This window comes from Caretta caretta, chromosome 1, assembly GCF_965140235.1.
Source record: "Caretta caretta isolate rCarCar2 chromosome 1, rCarCar1.hap1, whole genome shotgun sequence".
NCBI lineage: Eukaryota > Metazoa > Chordata > Testudines > Cheloniidae > Caretta > Caretta caretta.
Genome location: NC_134206.1, coordinates 32505444 through 32529424, shown reverse-complemented (window position 1 = coordinate 32529424; position 23981 = coordinate 32505444). Strand labels below are relative to the sequence as shown.

At 40.2% G+C, this 23981-nt stretch overlaps 1 protein-coding gene across 6 annotated transcripts in view; it reads right to left on the bottom strand.

Moving 5' to 3' along the window:
* The window catches only part of ARHGAP42 (Rho GTPase activating protein 42), a 295871-nt gene that overhangs the window by 66675 nt on the left and 205215 nt on the right, over positions 1 to 23981 (bottom strand). For all 6 annotated transcript variants that reach the window (XM_048843624.2, XM_048843617.2, XM_075126907.1 and 3 more), the window contains 3 exons: positions 20189 to 20299; positions 7979 to 8083; positions 2635 to 2764 (listed from right to left, as the gene is read on the bottom strand). In XM_048843624.2, coding sequence (XP_048699581.2) covers positions 2635 to 2764; positions 7979 to 8083; positions 20189 to 20299 — 346 coding nt within the window. The remainder of the gene's footprint in view (positions 1 to 2634; positions 2765 to 7978; positions 8084 to 20188; positions 20300 to 23981) is intronic.

The following is a 23981-nucleotide window of genomic DNA, read 5'->3' as shown; positions in this document are numbered from 1 at the left end:
TAAAGTAAAGATTGTTAGGTTGGTTGTTTTAACTGAAAAAACTAACATTTAACTCCTGAAATCATAGATGTTAAAAGAAAATAAAAACCACAGTAATTTTGTTCCAGTTACTATGGATTTGTTTTGTAAATGCACCCATCCACAAATGCAGCAATATGTTCAAAGGCTACACCAGTCAACTCAATCAGATGTTTGACAATCTATGTATCTAACCATGCAAATTTACATGGCCTGCCATACAAGTATGCCAAGAGAATGCTGTCTCTCTCATTTGTATTTCACAGACAAGTATTAAGCTGAGTCAGCAGCAGATCAAATAGAAAAAAAAAAGTTGGCCATTTTACTTCTGAACTATAAACACATTCTTATGGTGCTTTTACCACATTTTTTATATTGTCGGCATTTTCACCAACTCTCAAGTTATATCAGAAAGGGGAAAATTTTCAAACCATTTTAAGGCACCTAAAGAAGGTCTGATATTGAAAGGTGCAGAGCACCTGCAGCTCTCATTCATGTCGACCGTAGTTGGAGATGTTTAGCGTCTCTGAAAATCAGGCCACTTGTGTTTGAGTGGGTAAGTATGTCTTTACAGAGGCAAGTACTTGGCACCCAGCTTTGAAATTTTAGCCCAACATGCCAGATTTGTGACATTATACTTGTTATTTATAACCCACTGTCCATGTGAATACAATCCATTTTAAATCCAATTTTATTTTATCCTGGCATCGTCTACTATCAAAACTTTGTTCTGAGGGATACCTAGTGCTCCTTTTCTCCAACCCATACTCACCCTGCTATTTCTACAATACATTTGTTATAGCATTTTACAAATTTGCTTTCTGGGAAAAATTAAATAACTCATTGTTTCATAGTCCAACAGTATCTTTAACCTCTTGTGTGGTACTAGCAATAAACGTGTATAGTTTTACATTCAGGAGTGGCAAATATTAACCAAACTAACTTCTGGATAGCATACGTGACTGGTTGTGGGACACTAAAGCCAGCATGATAAGGAAATAAACAATTAGCACCTTCATCTCTGAGGCAGAGATTACAGACCTTCTGACTTTTCCCCAAAATAAACTAATGATCCAATCCTTTGTCAGTGAGAGGATGTCAAGTTGGCTTCTCACCATTTAATGAAACACTTCATGTGCCTGACATTTCACTCCTTTCTTGGTCTCCCATTAATAATGCCCGGTGTAGTTTCTGCTTAACACTGGTTTTTATTATTATTTTTTAATTAAAGAGTACATGCTCTGCTCAAACCTTATCAATGCTACCGCTATGGCTGCTAAAAATCTGCAAGGTTAAATAAGAACAGAAAAACGGCTCTCTCCTTTTTGCTCATATATGTTAATAAGAGTTAAGGCCAAGATTTCAGTGGGAAGGTCAATTATCTAGAACACTCTACAATCCCTTGAAAGGGTTCTGGGAAGGCAGCTATCCTCATGACAATCTATACTAATCTTTGGGTAAGACCAGGTACGATACAGGAGATTCTAAAGCCAGATGCCAAGTATTTTAATGTTAGACTCAGAAATTAGGAATGAGTCAAAATTGGATTTGTATTCAAATAAATACCAGCATTTTATCATGATCTGTATTTGTTAGAACACCAAACTTGCATGCACACATACACATCTCAAACAAGGTCTCCCTACTTCTCCAGCTTCAGCCAGACCCTCATCAAACAGAGCACTGCGTAGCACACAGGATGGAAATTGCTTCACTAAGGGGTTACAATGAACGTGGTGCAGCTCATTCAGCCAGGTTGTTTACATTTGATTAACTCTGAACAGTGCTATTTGATACTGTAGATCACATACAGCTTTTAATCTCTCTTCTGTCCTCAGTGTTTGGTATCCAGGGCTGTTCACTCTTTCAGTTTGGATCAAACTGTTCTATGGTTCATTTCATGAGGTCTCTGATTCTATTTCTTCTTCACATTGTGAAGTATTGGTTGACTCCTCTCAGTGTTCTTTGTTAAGTCCGTTAACTTTTTATTCTATTTGTTTAACCCCTTTGGACCCTGCTTAATTCCAATGGCTTTTCTTATCACTTGCATATAGATGAGCTATAAATCTATACCTCTTTATCAGGGTTCTCCAGTTACCTTTGTTTTTGTATTTCATGTTGTTTCTCTCACATATCAAATTGGAAGATATACTTTATTTTGCTTCTAAGTCTTTACACCTTAAGCTTTGCCCCCAACTGGCTCATGGATTGGACACTGAGTTGCTTCCTAGAACTCCTTGATCACCCTATATCTGTGAGGATCTGCTAGAGGCACTGGACCATTTGGGAGGCATAAGGCTGCGAACTTTCAAGAGACAGAAGTGGTGGCAGGGGGTCACCTGAGGCATGTGAGAGCACTGAGAGGCCAGTCTGTCAGTTTTAAAGAGGAAGGCCTCTAACAAATCAGGATACTTTTTTTTCCAGGTTGTGATTAGTTGGGGCCAGATAGCTCCTGGGAGAGTTCCCTGTGGGCCAGTCTGACCTTAAATATAAACAAAGCAACAAAACAGACATGAAACCTACCTTACTCTGAACAATTTACTTGCCATCCCCTAAAAGCTGAAATGCAATAAGGCAATCTTCAAATACTGGTTGTACACTGATGTAATTACTCACGTTTCTCCTGGACATAGAGATAGCCTTCCATTGTCCATTGACTGGGTGGCTGGTAATCCTGGTTGGCAGATTTCATTCTCTGCATCAGTCTCTCTACTTCCTGCCTGGTACTTTCAAAATTATTTCGTGTCTAAGGAAAATAAAAAGAGCACAATCATACTAGTAACGTAGGTTTCAGAGTAACAGCCGTGTTAGTCTGTATTCGCAAAAAGAAAAGGAGTACTTGTGGCACCTTAGAGACACCTTAGAGACCTAGTAACGTACTATTTCTGTAGTATCTAAGACTATAAGTATAGGTGTTATTACTACCTCTACTACTACACTGGAATATGCTAGTACATTCACATTTAAACAAACAGGGATGCTGCTCCAAAGGAAACTAAGTTACTAAGCCTAGACATACCCTATCCTCATTAATATGCTTTTAAAATGATGTCAGTGGATCACTAAAAACCTTGACTTAAACCCACAAAAGTCAAGGAAATTCAGAGTGAAGAGCAGGAGCTAGATCAGTGGCTCTCAACCTTTCCACACTACTGTACCCCTTTCAGGAGTCTGATTTTTCTTGCGTCCCCCCAAGTTTCACCTCACTTAAAAACTTCCAGAATCGTACATGAAAATACAAAAGTGTCACAGCACACTATTACTAAAAAATTGCTTCCTTTCTCATTTTTACAATATAATTATAAAATAAATCAAATGGAATATAAATATTGTTCTTACATTTCAGTGTATAGTATACAGAGCTGTATAAACAAGTCATTTTATGAAATTTTAGTTTGTACTGATTTTGCTAGTGCTTTTTATGTAGCCTGTTGTAAAACTAAGTAAATATCTAGATGAGTGGATGTACCCCCTGGAAGATCTCTGTGTACCCCCAGAGATACATGTACCCCTGGTTGAGAACCACTGTGCTAGACTTCAATGATAGTACACTCAATATCTTGCAAGATCTAGTCCTATCTGGTCAAAATATACAATCAGATATTTGCATATTTGTGAAAATTACACCTTATTCCTGCAGCAAATTTTAAAAGATCAGTAAAAATAATCCTAATCCTAGTATTTAACTGGTATATACTGCTTTATATTTTCATGTACCAAAATTAATTAATTAATCTCACAGGGTTCCTGTGAAGTAGGAACAGTATGTACTAAATCACGGGTCAGTAGCCTTTCAGAAGTGGTGTGCCGAGTTCTTCATTTATTCACTCTAATTTAAGGTTTCACGTGCCAGTAATGCATTTTAACGTATTTAGAAGGTCTCCTTCTGTAAATCTATAATATATAACTAAACTATTGTTGTATGCAAAGTAAATAAGGTTTTTAAAATCTTTAAGAAGCTTCATTTAAAATTAAATTAAAATGTAGAGCCCCCCGGATTGGTGGCCAGGACCTGGGCAGTGTGAGTGTCACTGAAAATCAGCTCACGTGCCACCTTTGGGACGCATGCCATAGGTTGCCTACCCCTGTACTAAACTAAAGCTAAAATTTACTTAGCCCATGTCTGTACAGCACTTTGAAGATGTAAAGCACTGTAAGTACTTATTGGAGCTCATGCTACTGTAATTAGAAAACAATATGTGATTTAATTGACAAAAAAAAATTAAGACACATACATTCATGGTTTAAAGCATTAGTATAATCATATGCAGGTTGAAGCGCTCCTCTGTGAGGGAAACTGTGTTTAGCCAGGTAGTGAATCTAAAGAGGCAAGGTTCCTCCGAGAACTTTTAACGAACACTTCTTCCTAGGGAGACCAAGCGCCCAATCCAAACTCCACTGAAGTCATTGGAAGTCTTGCCATTGACTTCAATGGGCTTTGCATCAGGGCCCCTGTGTCCCTGAAACAAGGAAGGACCCTGTTTTCAGTGCTCATCCATGTGTCGCTGCTGCTATTTTTTTTTTAAACCAAGACAGAGTTTTGTCTCAGTTCTTGTAAAACCAAGCAGAGTGGCCACCTGAAGGAAGTGGCTGGCAAGCTGAGCCAGTGAAACTGACATCAGGCTGGGTGAGAACATCTGGACAGCAGGAAAGGGCTGTTACATATTATTGCTGTCCTGCCCTCTATCAGGTCACCCAATGAACAACCCAGCCTTCCTATCTTTAAAAAAGGGAAGAAGGAGGATCCTGGGAACTACAGGCCAGTCAGCCTCACCTCAGTCCCCGGAAAAATCATGGAGCAGGTCCTCAAAGAATCAATCCTGAAGCACTTACATGAGAGGAAAGTGATCAGGAACAGTCAGCATGGATTCACCAAGGGAAGGTCATGCCTGACTAATCTAATCGCCTTCTATGATGAGATTACTGGTTCTGTGGATGAAGGGAAAGCAGTGGATGTATTGTTTCTTGACTTTAGCAAAGCTTTTGACACGATCTCCCACAGTATTCTTGTCAGCAAGTTAAAGAAGTATGGGCTGGATGAATGCACTAAGGTGGGTAGAAAGTTGGCTAGATTGTCGGGCTCAACGGGTAGTGATCAATGGCTCCATGTCTAGTTGGCAGCTGGTGTCAAGTGGAGTGCCCCAGGGGTCGGTCCTGGGGCCGGTTTTGTTCAATATCTTCATAAATGATCTGGAGGATGGTGTGGATTGCACTCTCAGCAAATTTGCGGATGATACTAAACTGGGAGGAGTGGTAGATACGCTGGAGGGCAGGGATAGGATACGGAGGGACCTAGACAAATTAGAGGATTGGGCCAAAAGAAATCTGATGAGGTTCAATAAGGATAAGTGCAGGGTCCTGCGCTTAGGATGGAAGAACCCAATGCACAGCTACAGACTAGGGACCGAATGGCTAGGCCGCAGTTCTGCAGAAAAGGACCTAGGGGTTACAGTGGACAAGAAGCTGGATATGAGTCAATAATGTGCCCTTGTTGCCAAGAAGGCCAATGGCATTTTGGGATGCATAAGTAGGGGCATAGCGAGCAGATCGCGGGACGTGATCGTCCCCCTCTAATCGACATTGGTGAGGCCTCATCTGGAGTACTGTGTCCAGTTTTGGGCCCCACACTACAAGAAGGATGTGGATAAATTGGAAAGAGTCCAGCGAAGGGCAACAAAAATGATTAGGGGTCTGGAACACATGACTTATGAGGAGAGGCTGAGGGAACTGGGATTGTTTAGTCTGCAGAAGAGAAGAATGAGGGGGGATTTGATAGCTGCTTTCAACTACCTGAGAGGTGGTTCCAGAGAGGATGGTTCTAGACTATTCTCAGTGGTAGAAGAGGACAGGACAAGGAGTAATGGTCTCAAGTTGCAGCGGGGGAGGTTTAGGTTGGATATTAGGAAAAACTTTTTCACTAGGAGGGTGGTGAAACACTGGAATGCGTTACCTAGGGAGGTGGTAGAATCTCCTTCCTTAGAAGTTTTTAAGGTCAGGCTTGACAAAGCACTGGCTGGGATGATTTAATTGGGGATTGGTCCTGCTTCGAGCAGGGGGTTGGACTAGATGACCTCCTGAGGTCCCTTCCAACCCTGATATTCTATGATTCTATGATTCCCTCATGCAGAAAGTGTGATTCAAGTTCCGTCTGAGACTGGGCACTGCTGTGAGTGATGAGTCTACAGGTAGCTCAGTCGATTCAAGCTTCTGCTCAACTCTTCTGCATTGCAGGTGAGTACTGGCCTGTGGAAGGGGCTATTAGAGGAAAGAACAAAAGGGGGAAAAAGAGGCAGACAAAGGATAGAGTGGATGTGACAGAGTGACAAATGTGGCAGAGAGGATGAGGGAGAGATAGCAGGGCAAAAGGTAGCGAGGGAAGATGAAAGAAGCAGGAAAGAGGAAAACAAAAAGAGAGAAAACTAAAGCATTGAAAATATAAGACAAAGGAGTGGACCCCTTTTTTTCTCCTTCAGTTCCTCATCTCCTGAAAGCTTCCTATATGCCTTCCTGATCACCACCACACACAACTAATTTCCCCGCTCTCTCCTGCAGGAAAACCATCTCCATTTTCTGTTCATCACTCTTTTGCTTACATCATTTTAAGTTTCTAGCTTTTGCATGTTTTTTTTTTGGGGTGGGGGGAATCAAAAAGGTTTCTTCTTTTCTCTGCCTGACTTAGAGCTATTGCCCTGCAGATGTCATCCCACAAACAATTTAGGAAAGGCATTAACAATTATTTAAACAAGAGAAAGAGATGAAAATGTTTTTACCTAATGGTGAAACAGGAGAAACAATTTAGTAATTCTGGTTCTCGTGGCACATTCACATAGAAGGAGTTAACACAGTCTCAATTTATATTTTCTCTCTTTGGTCCATAATCCTAGACCCAGATTGGTGGAGATCTCCCCTAGTTTAAACTATTTAAGTCATTGGACTGGAGTATGGGTATTTTCTCATCCATGCAGTGAAGCAACAGTGACCCCTTGTGCCTTTAACCAAAAGTGGCAAATATACAATTTGGAAGAAGAAAAGAGTGTGAGACCTTGTGGACAGAGGGGGTTCTGTGTGCAGACCTGTGTGTGAAGTGAGGGCAGTGTTAGCGACCACCACTCTATGTCCTTGGACAATGCTCTCCCTGGGTTTCAGGATGGGAGCAGGCATAAAGGAGGGTAGAAGGGTTGGGGCCATCGAACCTAAGAAGAATACATTAATACAGTCCAGGGCAAAACCACTTCCACACTGTGAAGTCCCTCACCAACTCTGTCCCTTAAGAGAGTGGTTGCAGGGGCAGCAGCTAGCGGTAAAAGTCCTGTCAGCACATCTCTGTTGGAGCCATGGAGATCAGCAGTTGGCCTATAGGCTGTTTGGGAGAGGTGATCTCTCAGGTAACTAGAGCCAATCCCCTGGATGGCTTTCAGTATCAAGACAGAGACTTGGAAGTACACTCCGTATTAAATGGGGAGTCAGTACAGACAACAGACCTGGAGGACTAGTGGTTCATGGAAACCTGTGATGCTAGGCAGATGAACTGCTGCATTTGTACCACATGAAGCATTTTCAGGGTGTGTTCCTTCATTCCTGGACATACGCCCTGAGTCAGGAAAGCACCTGAGCACGTGCTTAAGTCCATCTCTATTCAAGACAACTTAAATATGAACTTAAAGTGTGAGCTTAAGTGGTGTCCTGTAGAGGGATACATTTGTGAATGGAGGAGACCGTAGTTGCACTAGTCAAGCCTGGAGATCATGGATCAAACATCTGACAACTGATTTTCAAAGATTTCTGGTGGAAAGAAACTTGATGCAATACCTTTCATTCAGCAAACACCTTTCAATTATTCATATTTTTTTATTTATGTTCATAAACATTTCAAGATTTAGTGTTGCAATAAAGCATTTCTACTCTTTTATTTTGAAATTCAATTAGCTAAGAAATTGTAGTAAATACTGTTCAAACTTACATTCTGCAAGTTGAATTGCAACTGTTGCTTGTATGGGGTAAACTCCTGGGCCAGCTCATATCCCTCATGGTAAAAAGTAAATAATCCCTGAAGAAATGCCAAAAGCTGAAAAGGTAAAATAAGGTGTTAATGTCAAAACATGCATTACAAATATTAAGAACCAAAAATATCAAAACAGGCATTATAAATATTAATCATCAAAAATATAACAGAACACATGCTGATTTAGGAATGACATAAGAACATAAGAAGGGCCATACTGGGTGAGACCAAAGGTCCATCTAGCCCAGTATCCTGTCTTCCAACAGTGGCCAATGTCAGGTGCCCCAGTGGGAATAATCAGAACAGGTAATCAACAAGTGACCCATCCCCTGTCGCCCATTCCCAGCTTCTGAAAAACAGAGGCTAGGGACACTATCCCTGCTCATCCTGGCTAATAGCCATTTATGGACCTATCCTTCATGTTCTTTTTTGAACCCTGTTATAGTCTTGGCCTTCACAACATCCTCTGGCAAGGAATTCCACAGCTTGACTGTGCATTGTGTGAAAAAATACTTCCTTTTGTTTGTTTTAAACTTGCTGCCTATTAATTTCATTTGGTGATCCCTAGTTCTTGTGTTATGAGAAGGAGTAAATAACACTTCCTTATTTACTTTCTCCACACCAGTCATGATTTTATAGACCTCTATTAAATCCCCCCATAGTCATCTTTTTTCCACGCTGAAAAGTCCCAGTCTTTTTAATCTCTCCTCACATAGCCCCTAATCATTTCTGTTGCCCTTTTCTGAACCTTTTCCAATTCCAATATATCTTTTTTGAGATGGGGCGATCACATCTGCACACAGAAAAAGTTATTAACTGCAAAGGAAAAAAGTCATTTCAAAGCACAACTGACCCATTGTCCTTATAATTACAGGTGAATCTTAAGATGCTGGAAAACAAAAAATAAGGATGCCTTATTTGTTGATCTCCTCTTATTAGCAAAACTATGATCTTAATACTTTTGGAGCCCATACTTGCATTCCTGGAACACCCAAAACTCTCATCACTTTCAATGGCAGGTTTACATGAGCAAGGAATGCAAACTTTCAAAGGTCAAGGGATTTTTGTTTTGTTTTGAATCTATGACAATTCGGAACATTTTTCCACCTTCCTCATTCCAAAATCTCCATCTATGACCTATTTTCTCCAGATGAGAGTCTTGAAAATAAGTTTTGGACAGCTTCATAACCGAAATGAATACAAAAAGTTCCAGACCACTTCTTCCTACTCTAAAGAACAAAATATAAACTCTGATGAACTTCAATTGGTATGTCTTTTACAGCTTCCAGTAAAAAAAAATTAAATCTGTATCAAGACTGGAAATGTTTTTTGTCATTTACTTTTTTTTTTAATTAACATTTAAGCAGGAATGAGTGCCACTGAAGTTTTTGAAAGACTCATTTTGGTCCTTTAATGAATATACTCCTGCCATCTATTTATGTTTAAAAGCCTTGTATTTAGGTTGATGTTCTTATACTGTGCCTATTGATAATAAAAAGAGGATGACTGCTGATGATGCAGCAAGTTATATTACTATTAAACAATTTATAGCTATTTTTTCATGTGGCATATGGCATAATTTAGTTTACTGTAATTATCTAAACATAAGAGCCTGAAAATGAAAGCACTATAGATACAAAGTATTATTAGTACTATTATTATAATTATAATTATGTTTGACATACAAGTCAAATCTACAATAAGGATGTTTTCCACTTGGATACATAATTGAAAAGGCAGAAATCAAATGCTTAATGTATTTTTTTCTTTATTTATGCTAGCAATCCCACAGATTATGAAAAATGAAACATTTTAAAAGTACTGATTTCATCATTTGTGCAATTTATGTAATATTTTTTGCTCTTCTCTCACCTGGGATATTGAATCTAGATTGTTCTGTCTCATTCGCTTGTTTCATGTGCCAACAGAGTACTGCGTTCTAGGGTGGCAAACAATGCAAATATCTGAAATAAAGCTGCTGCTGAGGATGATACTTTGTACATCTAGAGACCCCATGACCGAAAAAATCCCTCAATGCCCACTGGTAGAGGGCCCACTATACTGTAACTCATATCAGGCTGGGCACACTCACTACCCCCAACACGTGTTGTTGTGATATGTATCTAAAAAGTGTCTTGTAATGTTTCATACGTAAACTGGTGACATGCTGGTCCTGAAAAATCACTGTGATGTGCGTACTGGTTGGGTACAAAGAGTTATGTATGTGTGCCAACATAGGTTCTTAAAATATGTTTGGGAGGCAGTGCATATGTACCCACACACCTTCTGGGTATGGTGTTCAGTCCCATCTAGTGGCACCAAAACCACGTAGAGAGAGTTAAATGAGCCTGCTCTACAGCCTTAGGTAATAGCCAGTTGGCTTTTAGCTCATGCTGTAGAGGCTCATGCACTAAGCTCCAGAGGTCCCTGGTTTGATGACCCCATCAGTGTTACACATACATTGAGCCTGCCCTAGACAAGGAATGTGGATTGCCTTGTCTGATTGGCTTGAATACAGGCAGAGGACAATGAAAGTATATTTGCATATAAGGTAAAAAAAGCAATCAAGCTAATGGGGGAAGGAGCTTAGAGAGCTCACCAGAGGTCAGAGTCTGCACCCCAGGAAGCCTTCCTGGTTTCTGAGACAGAGACAATGGTCTTTGGGTAATATAAGGGGAACAAAGAGACATTTTAGTTATCCACCACTTAGGGGACAGAGGATACAACACGGTCTGAGCCTGTGAAAGTTGAATCCCCTGGCCTGGAGGGCTAGAGATGCTGGTAACTTGATGTAAGAAAGACAACTGCTTAGGCAAAGACAGTAAATTCCTAAAATTAAGTTTGAGTGGCTAGAAAGCGTGTTTTGTTTTGCTTGTAACCAGTTCTCTCTCTTTTTCTCTTTCTTAGTATCACTTTAAACTCTGTTCTTTATTAAACTTATGCTTGTTTTATTGCAGAACCCCCTCGGCGCTGTGTATTAAAGTAAAGTGTGAGTCGTCAGCTAACTTAACAGGCTGGTGTGTGCACTATCTACTTGGAGGCAGCAAACTTCAGAGTGTGTCACAGTGAGAGGAACTGAACACTGCAGACACACATCTCCAGGGAACTCGGTATCTGGGGTTCACTGATTGCTACCTGCAAGACAAGGTTTAAACTGGCAGAGTCTCAAGCAGTTTGCTAGTGAGGTAGAGAGACTAGTGTGGCAGTCTAATCACCAGCAAAGCTCTCACCTGTTGAGACAGAGGGGTAACACTGTGGCTTAAAGTTCTAGGTGTCCTGGGCAGAACATCACAGGCCTTTCAATCTGGGGCTCTCAAAACACTTTACAAACAACAATTCATTAAGTTTCACAATGCTCTTTTGTAGGTCAGTAAGTATTATTATCCCCAGGGGGAAACTGAGGAAAAGAAATAAAGAGCTCAAGGTTGCACAGCAAGCCAGCGGCAGAGTCTTGGAACATAAAATAGGCCTCTTGAGCATTAAGCTTTTTTAACACCTTATGTTTATTTTACATATATGGCTCTGAATTACATGGAAATGTCCATTTTAAAGCAACTGCAGATTACACTTCCAAGAGGAAAGATCCTCAGCTGGTGTATAATCGTCATATCTTTATTGACTTCAACTGGGCTATTACAAGTTATACCACCTAAGGATTTTCTTTGCAATTTTCTCTTTATTAGAGGTTTTGCAAATAAAATATGACAATTTCTCAGAAAAAAATAAGAGATCTATCCAAGATCTGAGAATTGACATTGACTAGGGAATTTTTAAATTTCTGTTTTCCTCACCTAAAATATTTTTAGGACATCTTTTGTTTTAAAGCTACTCTGTAAAATTTCTTTTTAATGTGATAAACCAAAATTAGAAGAATGCACTCTATGCTTATAGTGGGCTTTCTTAAATGACTAACCTATAAAAAAAAAAGGCACTGAACCCTTCTTGCTGTGTCAGTTTATACGTTTTTTAAAGATAAGTTTAAGACCTGTTTGTGAAGAACATTCACTTTTGGCTGTTTAATCTATAGCTCTGGGAAAGATACAGAAAAAAAAAATTCACACAGCTTATTTCCATTTCCATTTTTTTTTTTTTTTGTCTTCATTTTCCCTAATACAAAAGATTTTTGTTAAGGTTTGAGCGTATTGTGAAATGAGAAAAAAATAACTGGCACTAGATGGCAGCAAAGTTGAATTTATAAGAAAGGATAACATATCTGGATAAATAAAAGAATAAAATGCTTTATGTTTTAGGTATGATGCATTAAGTTGTGTTTGTTTTCAAGTAACTATTCTTGAAGTGCGGCAGTTGTGCATTGCACGGGATCGGGCCTTGGGAATCTCTTGGCCAAGGGGTCCCCAAACACCCACCCCACCTACCCACCCCCCAAAAATGTTACCGTGTCTCTCTCACGCAGTCCCCAGGGTGATGTATTTCATGCCCTGTGTAGAAATCATGTGTACTGAGGATGCAAGTATGCATGTATGTAAACACCACTGATAGTGGAAAGAGACCCTGTTCTGTAATGCCCTTCCACAGCCCCTGCAGGAGAGACTATGGCATGGCCTAATAAGCACGGTGTTTGGAGATCCAAAATTGAGGTGAAAAACTTTTGTCCCTGGCTCATGATTTTTGTGGCTTTTTGGTGGCTACTCACAAGCAGCACTATGTCAGAGTCTGGCTCATTCCATGTAAATGTAGAGAAAGCATTCTGAATGAGTTTTTTTTTTAAAGATGATGTATTTTTCAAGGTGATCTGAATGTGTTAAGAAGTGATTGGTTTCACCAAATGTTACATACAATCCCCAATGTGTTTATATTCTCAATTTTCCAAGTGCAACAAGCACTTTTACTGCTACTTCACTCTGAATACCTCATCAGCCAGATCAATAGAGAAATCAGACTTGTACTCATTTAACACAATAATCTGTCTGCATGCTGCAAGAGCTGCAAGGATTTCAACAGAGAACTGAAATAGAATCCAAAGACTGTTTTGGCCTTTATTTATTTTTATGTAAAGTTTGTGACCCTGAGATTGCTTGGTCATTTCATTCTCACAGGAAGAAGATTGTACTTAGGTTTTGGACAGACGAGGAATTTAACCTTTGGCCTGTAGTGCATCAGCCAAAAGGCACTGTCTCCTTACTTCCGTTTATTTATACATATAGAACGAAAAGGTATTTAGCTATCCAGTTTAAAATGAGTTTGGTGAATACCGTTGTGGGAAATGCAAAAAATATGGAATTTGTTTTTGAATTTTACTACTGTATCTAGACAAAATTTTTTTTTAATTAAAAAAAAACAGTATTTCAGATAGCTCAAGTTTATACAAGGCCATCATTTAAACATATGCAATTAGAATTAGTTTTATTTATTTATTTTTAAATTTTTGATGACTAGTTAATGATCCTATTTGTCACACTTCAGATAGGTCAGATTCTGATGATCTCTAAGGACCTGATCCTACTCCATGGAAATCAGTGGAAGTTTTGCTGTCAAAAGAGAGAACAAGGTCCAGCTCTAAGCAAGCATTAAGAGAAGTCTAAAGTCAGCTTTCCATCAAACCAGTAAAAAGAAAAGGAGTACTTGTGGCACCTTAGAGACTAACCAATTTATCTGAGCATAAGCTTTTGAGAGCTACAGCTCACTTCATCGGATACATACTGTGGAAAGTATAGAAAATCGTTTTATACACACAAAGCATGAAAAAATGGGTGTTTCCCACTACAAAAGGTTTTCTCTCCCCCCACCCCACTCTCCTGCTGGTAATAGCTTATCTAAAGTGATCACTCTCCTTACAATGTGTATGATAATCAAGGTGGGCCATTTCCAGCAAAATCCAGGGTTTAACAAGAACATCTGAGGAAGGGGGTGGGGGGTAGGAAAAAACAAGGGGAAATAGGTTACTTAGCCACTCCCAGTCTCTATTCAGGCCTAAGTTAATTGTATCCAATTTGCAAATGAATTCCAATTCAGCAGTCTCTCGCTGGAGTCTGGTTTTGAAGTTTTTTTGTTGTAATATCGCAACTTTCATGTCTGTAATCGCGTGACCAGAGAGATTGCAGTGTTCTCCGACTGGTTTATGAATGTTATAATTCTTGACATCTGATTTGTGTCCATTTATTCTTTTATGTAGAGACTGTTCAGTTTGACCAACGTACATGGCAGAGGGGCATTGCTGGCACAAGATGGCAATATATCACATTGGTGGATGTGCAGGTGAACGAGCCTCTGATAGTGTGGCTGATGTTATTAGGCCCTGTGATGGTGTCCCCTGAATAGATATGTGGGCACAGCTGGCAACGGGCTTTGTTGCAAGGATAGGTTCCTGGGTTAGTGGTTCTGTTGTGTGGTATGTGGTTGCTGGTGAGTATTTGCTTCAAGTTGGGGGGCTGTCTGTAGGCAAGGACTGGCCTGTCTCCCAAGATTTGTGAGAATGTTGGGTCATCCCTTCAGGATAGGTTGTAGATCCTTAATAATGCGTTGGAGGGGTTTTAGTTGGGGGCTGAAGGTGACGGCTAGTGGCGTTCTGTTATTTTCTTTGTTAGGCCTGTCCTGTAGTAGGTGACTTCTGGGAACTCTTCTGGCTCTATCAATCTGTTTCTTCACTTCCGCAGGTGGGTATTGTAGTTGTAAGAATGCTTGATAGAGCTCTTGTAGGTGTTTGTCTCTGTCTGAGGGGTTGGAGCAAATGCGGTTGTATCGCAGAGCTTGGCTGTAGATGATGGATCGTGTGGTGTGGTCAGGGTAAAAGCTGGAGGCATGTAGGTAGGAATAGCGGTCAGTAGGTTTCCGGTATAGGGTGGTGTTTATGTGACCATCGTTTATTAGCACTGTAGCGTCCAGGAAGTGGATCTCTTCTGTGGACTGGACCAGGCCGAGGTTGATGGTGGAATGGAAATTGTTGAAATCATGGTGGAATTCATAGAATCATAGGATATCAGGGTTGGAAGGGACCCCTGAAGGTCATCTAGTCCAACCCCCTGCTCGAAGCAGGACCAATTCCCAGTTAAATCATCCCAGCCAGGGCTTTGTCAAGCCTGACCTTAAAAACCTCTAAGGAAGGAGATTCTACCACCTCCCTAGGTAACACATTCCAGTGTTTCACCACCCTCTTAGTGAAAAAGTTTTTCCTAATATCCAATCTAAAACTCCCCCACTGCAACTTGAGACCATTACTCCTCGTTCTGTCATCTGCTACCATTGAGAACAGTCTAGAGCCATCCTCTTTGGAACCCCCCCTTTCAGGTAGTTGAAAGCAGCTATCAAATCCCCCCTCATTCTTCTCTTCTGCAAGCTAAACAATCCCAGCTCCCTCAGCCTCTCCTCATAAGTCATGTGTTCTAGACCCCTAATCATTTTTGTTGCCCTTCGCTGGACTCTCTCCAATTTATCCACATCCTTCTTGTAGTGTGGGGCCCAAAACTGGACACAGTACTCCAGATGAGGCCTCACCAATGTTGTATAGAGGGGAACGATCACGTCCCTCGATCTGCTCGCTATGCCCCTACTTATACATCCCAAAATGCCATTGGCCTTCTTGGCAACAAGGGCACACTGCTGACTCATATCCAGCTTCTCGTCCACTGTCACCCCTAGGTCCTTTTCCGCAGAACTGCTGCCTAGCCATTCGGTCCCTAGTCTGTAGCGGTGCATTGGATTCTTCCATCCTAAGTGCAGGACCCTGCACTTATCCTTATTGAACCTCATCAGATTTCTTTTGGCCCAATCCTCCAATTTGTCTAGGTCCTTCTGTATCCTATCCCTCCCCTCCAGCGTATCTACCACTCCTCCCAGTTTAGTATCATCCGCAAATTTGCTGAGAGTGCAATCCACACCATCCTCCAGATCATTTATGAAGATATTGAACAAAACCGGCCCCAGGACCGACCCTTGGGGCACTCCACTTGATACCGGCTGCCAACTAGACATGGAGCCATTGATCACTACCCGTTGAGCCCGACAATCTAGCCAGCTTTCTACCCACCTTATAGTGCAAGGGCTCAAGGGCTTCTTTTCCATGGGTCCAGATGATGAAGATATCATCAATATAGCGCAAGTAGAGTAGGGGCATTAGGGGACGAGAGCTGAGGAAGCGTTGTTCTAAGTCAGCCATAAAAATGTTGGCATACTGTGGGGCCATGCGGGTACCCATAGCAGTGCCGCTGGTTTGAAGGTATAAATTGTCCCCAAATGTAAAATAGTTATGGGTAAGGACAAAGTCACAAAGTTCAGCCACCAGGTTAGCCGTGACATTATCGGGGATAGTGTTCTTGATGGCTTGTAGTCCATCTTTGTGTGGAATGTTGGTGTAGAGGGCTTCTACATCCATAGTGGACAGGATGGTGTTATCAGGAAGATCACCGATAGATTGTAGTTTCCTCAGGAAGTCAATGGTGTCTTGAAGGTAGCTGGGAGTGCTGGTAGCGTAGCTGGGAGTGCTGGTAGCTGAGGAGGGAGTCTACATAGCCAGACAATCCTGCTGTCAGGGTGCCAATGCCTGAGATGATGGGGTGCCCAGGATTTCCAGGTTTATGGATCTTGGGTAGTAGATAGAATATCCCAGGTCGGGGTTCCAGGGGTGTGTCTGTGCGGATTTGATCTTGTGCTTTTTCAGGGAGTTTCTTGAGCAAATGCTGTAGTTGCTTTTGGTAACCCTCAGTGGGATCAGAGGGTAATGGCTTGTAGAAAGTGGTGTTGGAGAGCTGCCGAGCAGCCTCTTGTTCATATTCCGACCTATTCATGATGACAACAGCACCTCCTTTGTCAGTCTTTTTGATTATGATGTCAGAGTTGTTTCTGAGGCTGTGGATGGCATTGTGTTCTGCACGGCTGAGGTTGTGGGGCAAGTGATGCTGCTTTTCCACAATTTCAGCCCATGCACGTCGGCGGAAGCACTCTATGTAGAAGTCCAGTCTACTGTTTCGACCTTCAGGAGGAGTCCACCTAGAATCCTTCTTTTTGTAGTGTTGGTAGGGGGGTCTCTGTGGATTAGTAAGTTGTTCAGAGGTGTGTTGGAAATATTTCTTGAGTCGGAGACGTCGAAAATAGGATTCTAGGTCACCACAGAACTGTATCATGTTCGTGGGGGTAGAGGGAGATAGGACATGTCCCGAGATAGGACAGCTGCTTCTGCTGGGCTAAGAGTATAGCTGGATAGGTTAACAATATTGCTGGGTGGGTTGAGGGAACCATTGCTGTGGCCCCTTGTGGCATGTAGTATTTTAGAAAGTTTAGTGTCCTTTTTCTTCTGTAGAGAAGCAAAGTGTGTGTTGTAAATGGCTTGTCTAGTTTTAGTAAAGTCCAGCCACGAGGAAGTTTGTGTGGAAGGTTGGTTTTTTATGAGAGTATCCATTTTTGAGAGCTCATTCTTTATCTTTCCCTGTTGCTGTAGAGGATGTTGATCAGGTGGTTCCGCAGTTTCTTTGAGAGCGTGTGGCACAAGCTGTCAGCACAGTCTGTGTGGTATGTAGATTGTAATGGATTTTTTACCTTCAGTCCTTATGGTACGATGTCCATCTGTTTGCATTTGGAAAGGAAGATGATGTCTCTCTCCTCACCTTTGAGTGCCTTCATTAAAGCTGTGCCGATGCAACATTTTAAATGTAGACTTGCCCCAAGTTTCCCAACATGCAGAAGAGCTCTGTGTAAGTTTAAAATCCTGTCTCTTTCACTAGCAGAAGCTAGTCCAATAAAAAATATTACTTTACCTCCCTTGTCTCTTCCAAAATCTAGTCAGCAAGACTTTTTCTTCATGCTTCTCAAATCTTTCCTAAAATCCCATTCTTACAGCCCCAATATGAAATGAGGGTGAAATCCTCGCTCTGATTTGCATCTTTCCTTACTCCTCCTATTTCGGTGTATGTTACATCCTCACTGATAGCAAGTCCATAATATAAATTATAAGTAAGGCTATGTTTTAGTCACGGATATTTTTAGTTGCTGGATCGAGGTTCGTTAGTTTCTCACCAACATGCAAATATTCACTTTGAAATATATTCTCATCTCAAAATATATGAAGATAGGCACTTAGGGTAACTCTTCTTGGGGAGATTGGGAATTACAAATGAATTTCACTCTTGTTCACAATCTAGGACGATCCAAGGTTAGATACATTGGAAGATAGTGGGGTTGTTTGGGATAGACAGAAATGAGAGATCTGTGTTTGAGGATGCTCCTTTTACACAAGAGATGCATTTCTGTCTTTGAGACATTTACCCAAAAACCATTTTGTCAAGGAAACTACAGATACACAAAACAATGCAGGGATATGCAACTGCTATCCCACCTCAAAAACAAAATGCTAACTAATATTGCTTGGTTATCTGCCAATAGGTAAGAAAAAAGAAAAGTGCACTGTCCAGTTGAAATGTTTCATGAAATCTGTGAGGTATCAGGATACTGTTATGTAGCAGGACAATCGCATAGTGAACAAATCTTTTATCTGTATTGTATGTGGTGGCTGTGATGGTGGGGGGAAAACAGAACACTTCTGGCACTCATCCACATGATGTGGGCCAATATTTTCAGAACTAGTAGCCTACTGAATCCATGGGAACTATGGAGTGTCCAACATTTTAGATTATCAGGCCACGTAAGTCAAGATAATTAAAGACCTATGTATGTAGTGAACTTTAAGTGTGAAAGTAGTCCCACTGAGTTCAGTAGGCACTCTCATATGCATAAAATTAATTACATACACAAAAGTCTTTCCAGGACTGGGGCTGAATTTAGGTGTCTAAGGGTAGGTATGCCCACACCTTGAATACTGCGTACAGATGTGGTCCCCTCATCTCAAAAAAGATATACTGGCATTAGAAAAGGTTCAGAAAAGGGCAACTAAAATTATTAGGGGTTTGGAACAGGTCCCATATGAGGAAAGATTAAAGGGGCTAGGACTTTACAGCTTGGAAAAGAGGAGACTAAGGGGGGATATGATAGAGGTCTATAAAATCATGAGTGGGTTGGAGAAAGTGAATAAGGAAAAGTTATTTACTTGTTCCCATAATATAAGAACTAGGGGTCACCAAATGAAATTAATGGGTAGCAGGTTTAAAACAAATAAAAGGAAGTTCTTCTTCACTCAGTGCACAATCAACCTGTGGAACTCCTTGCCTGAGGAGGTTGTGAGGGCTAGGACTATAACAGGGTTTAAAAGAGAACGGGATAAATTCATGGAAATTAATGGCTATTAGCCAGGATGGGTAAGGAATGGTGTCCCTAGCCTCTGTTTGTCAGAGGGTGGAGATGGATGGCAGGAGAGAGATCACTAGATCATCACCTCTTAAGTTCACTCCCTCTGGGGCACCTGGCATTGGCCACTGTTGGTAGACAGGATACTGGGCTAGATGGACCTTTGGTCTGACTCAGTATGACCATTCTTATGTTCTTATGTATTCACTGCAATTTAAACCCCTCAGCTGGCCTGTGTCAGCTGATTCAGGCTCGTGGGGTTCAGGCTAAGGGCTGTTTAGTTGCGGTGTAGACATTTGGGCTCGGACTAGGTGGTTCTAGAACCCTAGGGCTGGGGCCTGAGTCTGAATATCTACACTGCAATTAAATAGCCCCTTAGCCCAAGCCCCAGGAGCCTGAGTCAGCTTGCACTTTAAATATAGATTTATAAACTTAACTTCATAGTCCCAATTGTTAAAATCTTGGCACAACTTCTGCCAGTCACACAGTGGTCTCAGACATGTTCTGCTACAGACATTATATAACTTTACAAAAATACCTTAATAATTATAAAAATGAATTTTTAACGTCCTATTCATGTTATTTCATATGTAACTTAACAAAACTAAACATGAAGTAAACGTCATACTCTGAGCACTTAAAGACTAATATGTTTGGAATTTTGAGCCAATTTTTATATTAGGAAATCTCTGTTACGTGTTGCCCAGACACAACCTTTTAAGTTCAGTCATTAAAATGTCATGCAGATTTCAAACTTATTTTATTTCACAATAGACATGAAAACTTTTGTGCAAGTCTTTAAGAATGGGGATAATTCCTAAGGAAAGAACGTTATGCCTGTTTGCTCATGAACTACTTTCAAGAACTCCTTTGATTAAAAAGAGATAAAAAAATAAGAACATTAACCAAAATTTTCATCTTTAAATACAGTCACTGTAAATGTAGGTAAAGGAAGTGAAAAATAAATACAAAACTTACAGGTTCAACAAATTCAAACTTCTTTTTCTCCTGTACTTCTTGAATTTTGAACACATATTCTAATGACGCTTCATAAAAGTTTTGATGTTCTCTGTCAATCTGAGTATCTGCCTAAAAATAAAAATGAAGTACATTAAATTAATATTAATTTACGGTTATAACTAGCTCACTTCGGGTTTCCATTATTAACTATTTATTTAAGAGTCCGCTAAGTTCCAGTTTCCTGTTTTATTTTCCAGCCCTATATACTCTTATGCTCGTAACACAACCCTCATTTTGACAGAGAAGAGTAGGGATACTAGCAGTGGCTAGAAGAGGATGCTAAAAAATGATGAAATACTCTCCATCAGGAGCTAAGTAAAATGTTTCTACAATGCTCTCAGACCAGGGACCTGTGTCCCATGAGACCTCTAGAGAAGCCAATGTTTCTCTTCCTTTAACAACCAACCTTTCCATGAGGGCTGCATGAAATGTAATCAGAGACACTTTATTTGTCAACAGTTTAACTACTGAGCCATTTCAAAGTGAACTAGAATGAAATGTGGTACACAGTACAAGTCACCAGTCCAGACATTAGGTATTTGGTGAAGGACATCTAAACTGGCAAAAGTGCAAGGAACACAAAAGGATGACGCAAAGCAGTCAAGGACCAACTATGTGAGAATTAAAGCAAGGAACAGTATTATTTTGGGCATGCAAAAATGTGCTAGCTGCCACAGAAACACAAACAGAGACAGCCCCCTTTATTGTTTTGCAGTCTAAATGTAACAGGACACAACAGGCCAGGGTCATAAGTAGACAAAACAGAAAAGGAAAGGGAGAAAGAGGACAGGATAACAATAAAATCAGACAGTTCCTGAGTAAGACAAGGACAAATCAGGATGGTTGCATTAATTTAGGATAAAATCTTCAAACCTGAGTGCCTTAAGTAAGGCACCTACATACGTGGCTCCCCACCCAGAGCTGCTGAGCATTCATTAAGGTCAGTGGGAGTTGTGTGCGCTCAGCACTTCTGAAAATTAGGGCACTTATTTAGGTTACTAAACACAGATTTCGGGCCCTATGTTTAGACATCCAAGATTAAAAATTTTGGCTTTAGGGTTCCCCCAACCCTGCTCCTCTTTCCTTTTCTCTCCTCTCCTGGATTTATTCTATGTGAATTTTAGGAGAGCCTGGAGTGAAGCAAGGAAAGGTGGTTTGGGGGAAGGTGCTCCACACTTTCTGAGCATCATGGAAAAAGGTGCAGAGGAAGGAGTGGGACAAGAAAACAAAAAGGGGCATCAAAGCTGGTGTGCCTTGTTAAGAATTCTCTTGAATATCATGTATGACTAATTCCTAGCACATTTCCCAGCATGAGTAGTTTCAAATGCCTTTTCCACATATTATCTCACAGAGAGAGAGGAAGAAAAAGAGAGGGATATGTTTTTAAACACAGAAATCTTGCAGCCTACTGATAAGAGTAGTAGGATCTTATCCTCCATGTAAACAAGCCATTAGAGGGAGACAGAACACATGCCCAGTTCCCATTTTAACTTCATTTTTTCAGTTATTCATAACTTTTGGGCTGAAATTGTCTATGTCTGACCCCAGCTCTAAGGGAATTTCTTTTTTTAACTGTGGAAACTTTCAGTAACATCAGTTCAGCCATTTCTGATTTATGGGAATATAAAAATAAGACATTTTCCTCTTATGTTCTGATTAAATTTGGAACTCAAATAACAAACGTATGCGAAGCTAGAAAATTGTAGATGGCTTATTTTATAGGAACGGAAAGAATATTCATTTTTAAAGAAAACAGGTTTAGTATATTTTAAATCTTGTATTTGTACAATCAGTATTTGCCTTCAGTTAAAGATTCTGCCTGTTAATAGCACTTCTAATTAATACTGCTTCAGGTAAGGCTGTGAATATCATCATTTAGTAGCATGGAGACATTTAACATTGAATCACTTCTACAGTACTCCATTAGCACTTGAAAGCAAAAATATTAGCTTTAATATTATTTTTAAAATGAATCAGTAGCATTTGTTCCTTTTTAGGCCTATAAAAACAGGAAATTAAATGCAAAAGCTAATGTTAAGGATAAGAAATCAAGCACTCAAAAGCCACGCAATTCCAAAAATTAAGGCTTTTACCACAAAATTAACTTGGCCATGTGGCATTTTTGTTGTATTTTCTATTACTGGTTTCCTTGATGAATCTAAAACTTAGTGTATTAATCACTATGTTACAAAAAGTATATAAAATAGGGTATATAGGGCATGCAATTTGGCAGAATTTAACAATGTGTTACAACTTTAGGGTATGATCCTGAAAACCTTAACTCAGGGGATTGCAGACAATGAAAATTTGCATAACATGGGCCTCAGTTTTTACTTTTGGTTGTATATAAATACAGTTTAATTTGGTTTTAGCAATGAGCTCTTTCAGGGCCCAATTCAGGAAAGCACTCAAGAACATGCTTTCCTCCATCCACAGAAAAGCACGTAAGCACATGTTTAACTTTATTGAGACTTAAGCATGTTTTGAAACACTGTCTAAAACTTGGGCCACAATGATCATTTGGGTATAGGGATCAAATTACACTTCCAAAAGTCATCTTCTGTGAAGGCTGATGAGTCTGCTTGATCAATGAGCATTCACAGTTGTACGAATCAATTAAGAAGTGGTTTATCTGAACTTTTCCAAGGCAGGAAAGATTTTCACACCTTTTTGTATGCCACTCACCTGATGGTAAAGAATGGCTTACTGTATGGTAAATTACAGAAGCAGCTTTTATGAGACAGTTAGAGTCAGTATTATTTTGACTGACTGGCAACAGCACTAGAATGTGCATCAGAACTCGATCTGTTCTTCCAAGATGGACATGCCTCCATATATGAGCATGATTCTGAAAGCTCAATTTCATGAATCTGCATTTAGTGATCAATGGGGGCTACCAAAATTGATGCTTGTAGTATTGATTCAGATCTATTCCTTTTTAATTCTGTAACTCTCATTTCTTTCCATAGGTTTTCTCATAGGAATAGTAAAAAAATTGTTCACCGTGGGTTTTTGGTGTTTTTTACTGTGTGCAGTCTGTAAAAAGTATGTCAATAGTCTGTGTACTATTATGGAATGTGCTGCATATTATGACAAAAGTCAAACCCAAATGATCTTCACCTTACACGCTATTTGACAGTGGTAGCCCAAGGTCTGGCACAAAGACGGATCTTTACTATGTGACTATAGCCCTGTAAATACAGATGTATGGAAAACACAGGCCTCCACTTGGATTAAGATGGAACATCAAATGCAGCGATCTGAAGTCTCTGGTGGCTGTATCTCTGCATTACAAATAAATAAATAACTTTGCAACCTACTTCATTTTAGGGAAATTGCATGTGGCCCTCTGGCTCACAGCTAGTGCCAACTTCAGCTTGGCCAAGTCTGGACAACAATGACTTGAGGTGATAATATTATCATCAAAACTAAACATATGCCCAATATTAAAATTGCACATTTTGAATCAAACTCAAAACAAGAAAAGCTGCCCCATTCTTTATCTAACTCCCCCACAACCAGTTTTTATAATTTAAATGCCTGATTCAACATTGTCCTTACTCCAGTTTTATGCTGGCGTAACTCCACTGATTTCAGTGCAGTTCTATCAACATTAATCTGGAGCAATGTAATGGTGAACTAGGCCCTATATGTTCTACAGTCACGGCCTTTAGAAAAGTAGACTAACTAGCATCCCTTATGAAATTCAATATCTAGGCATGAAGTGATTATTTAAGGACAGAGGGGAAAA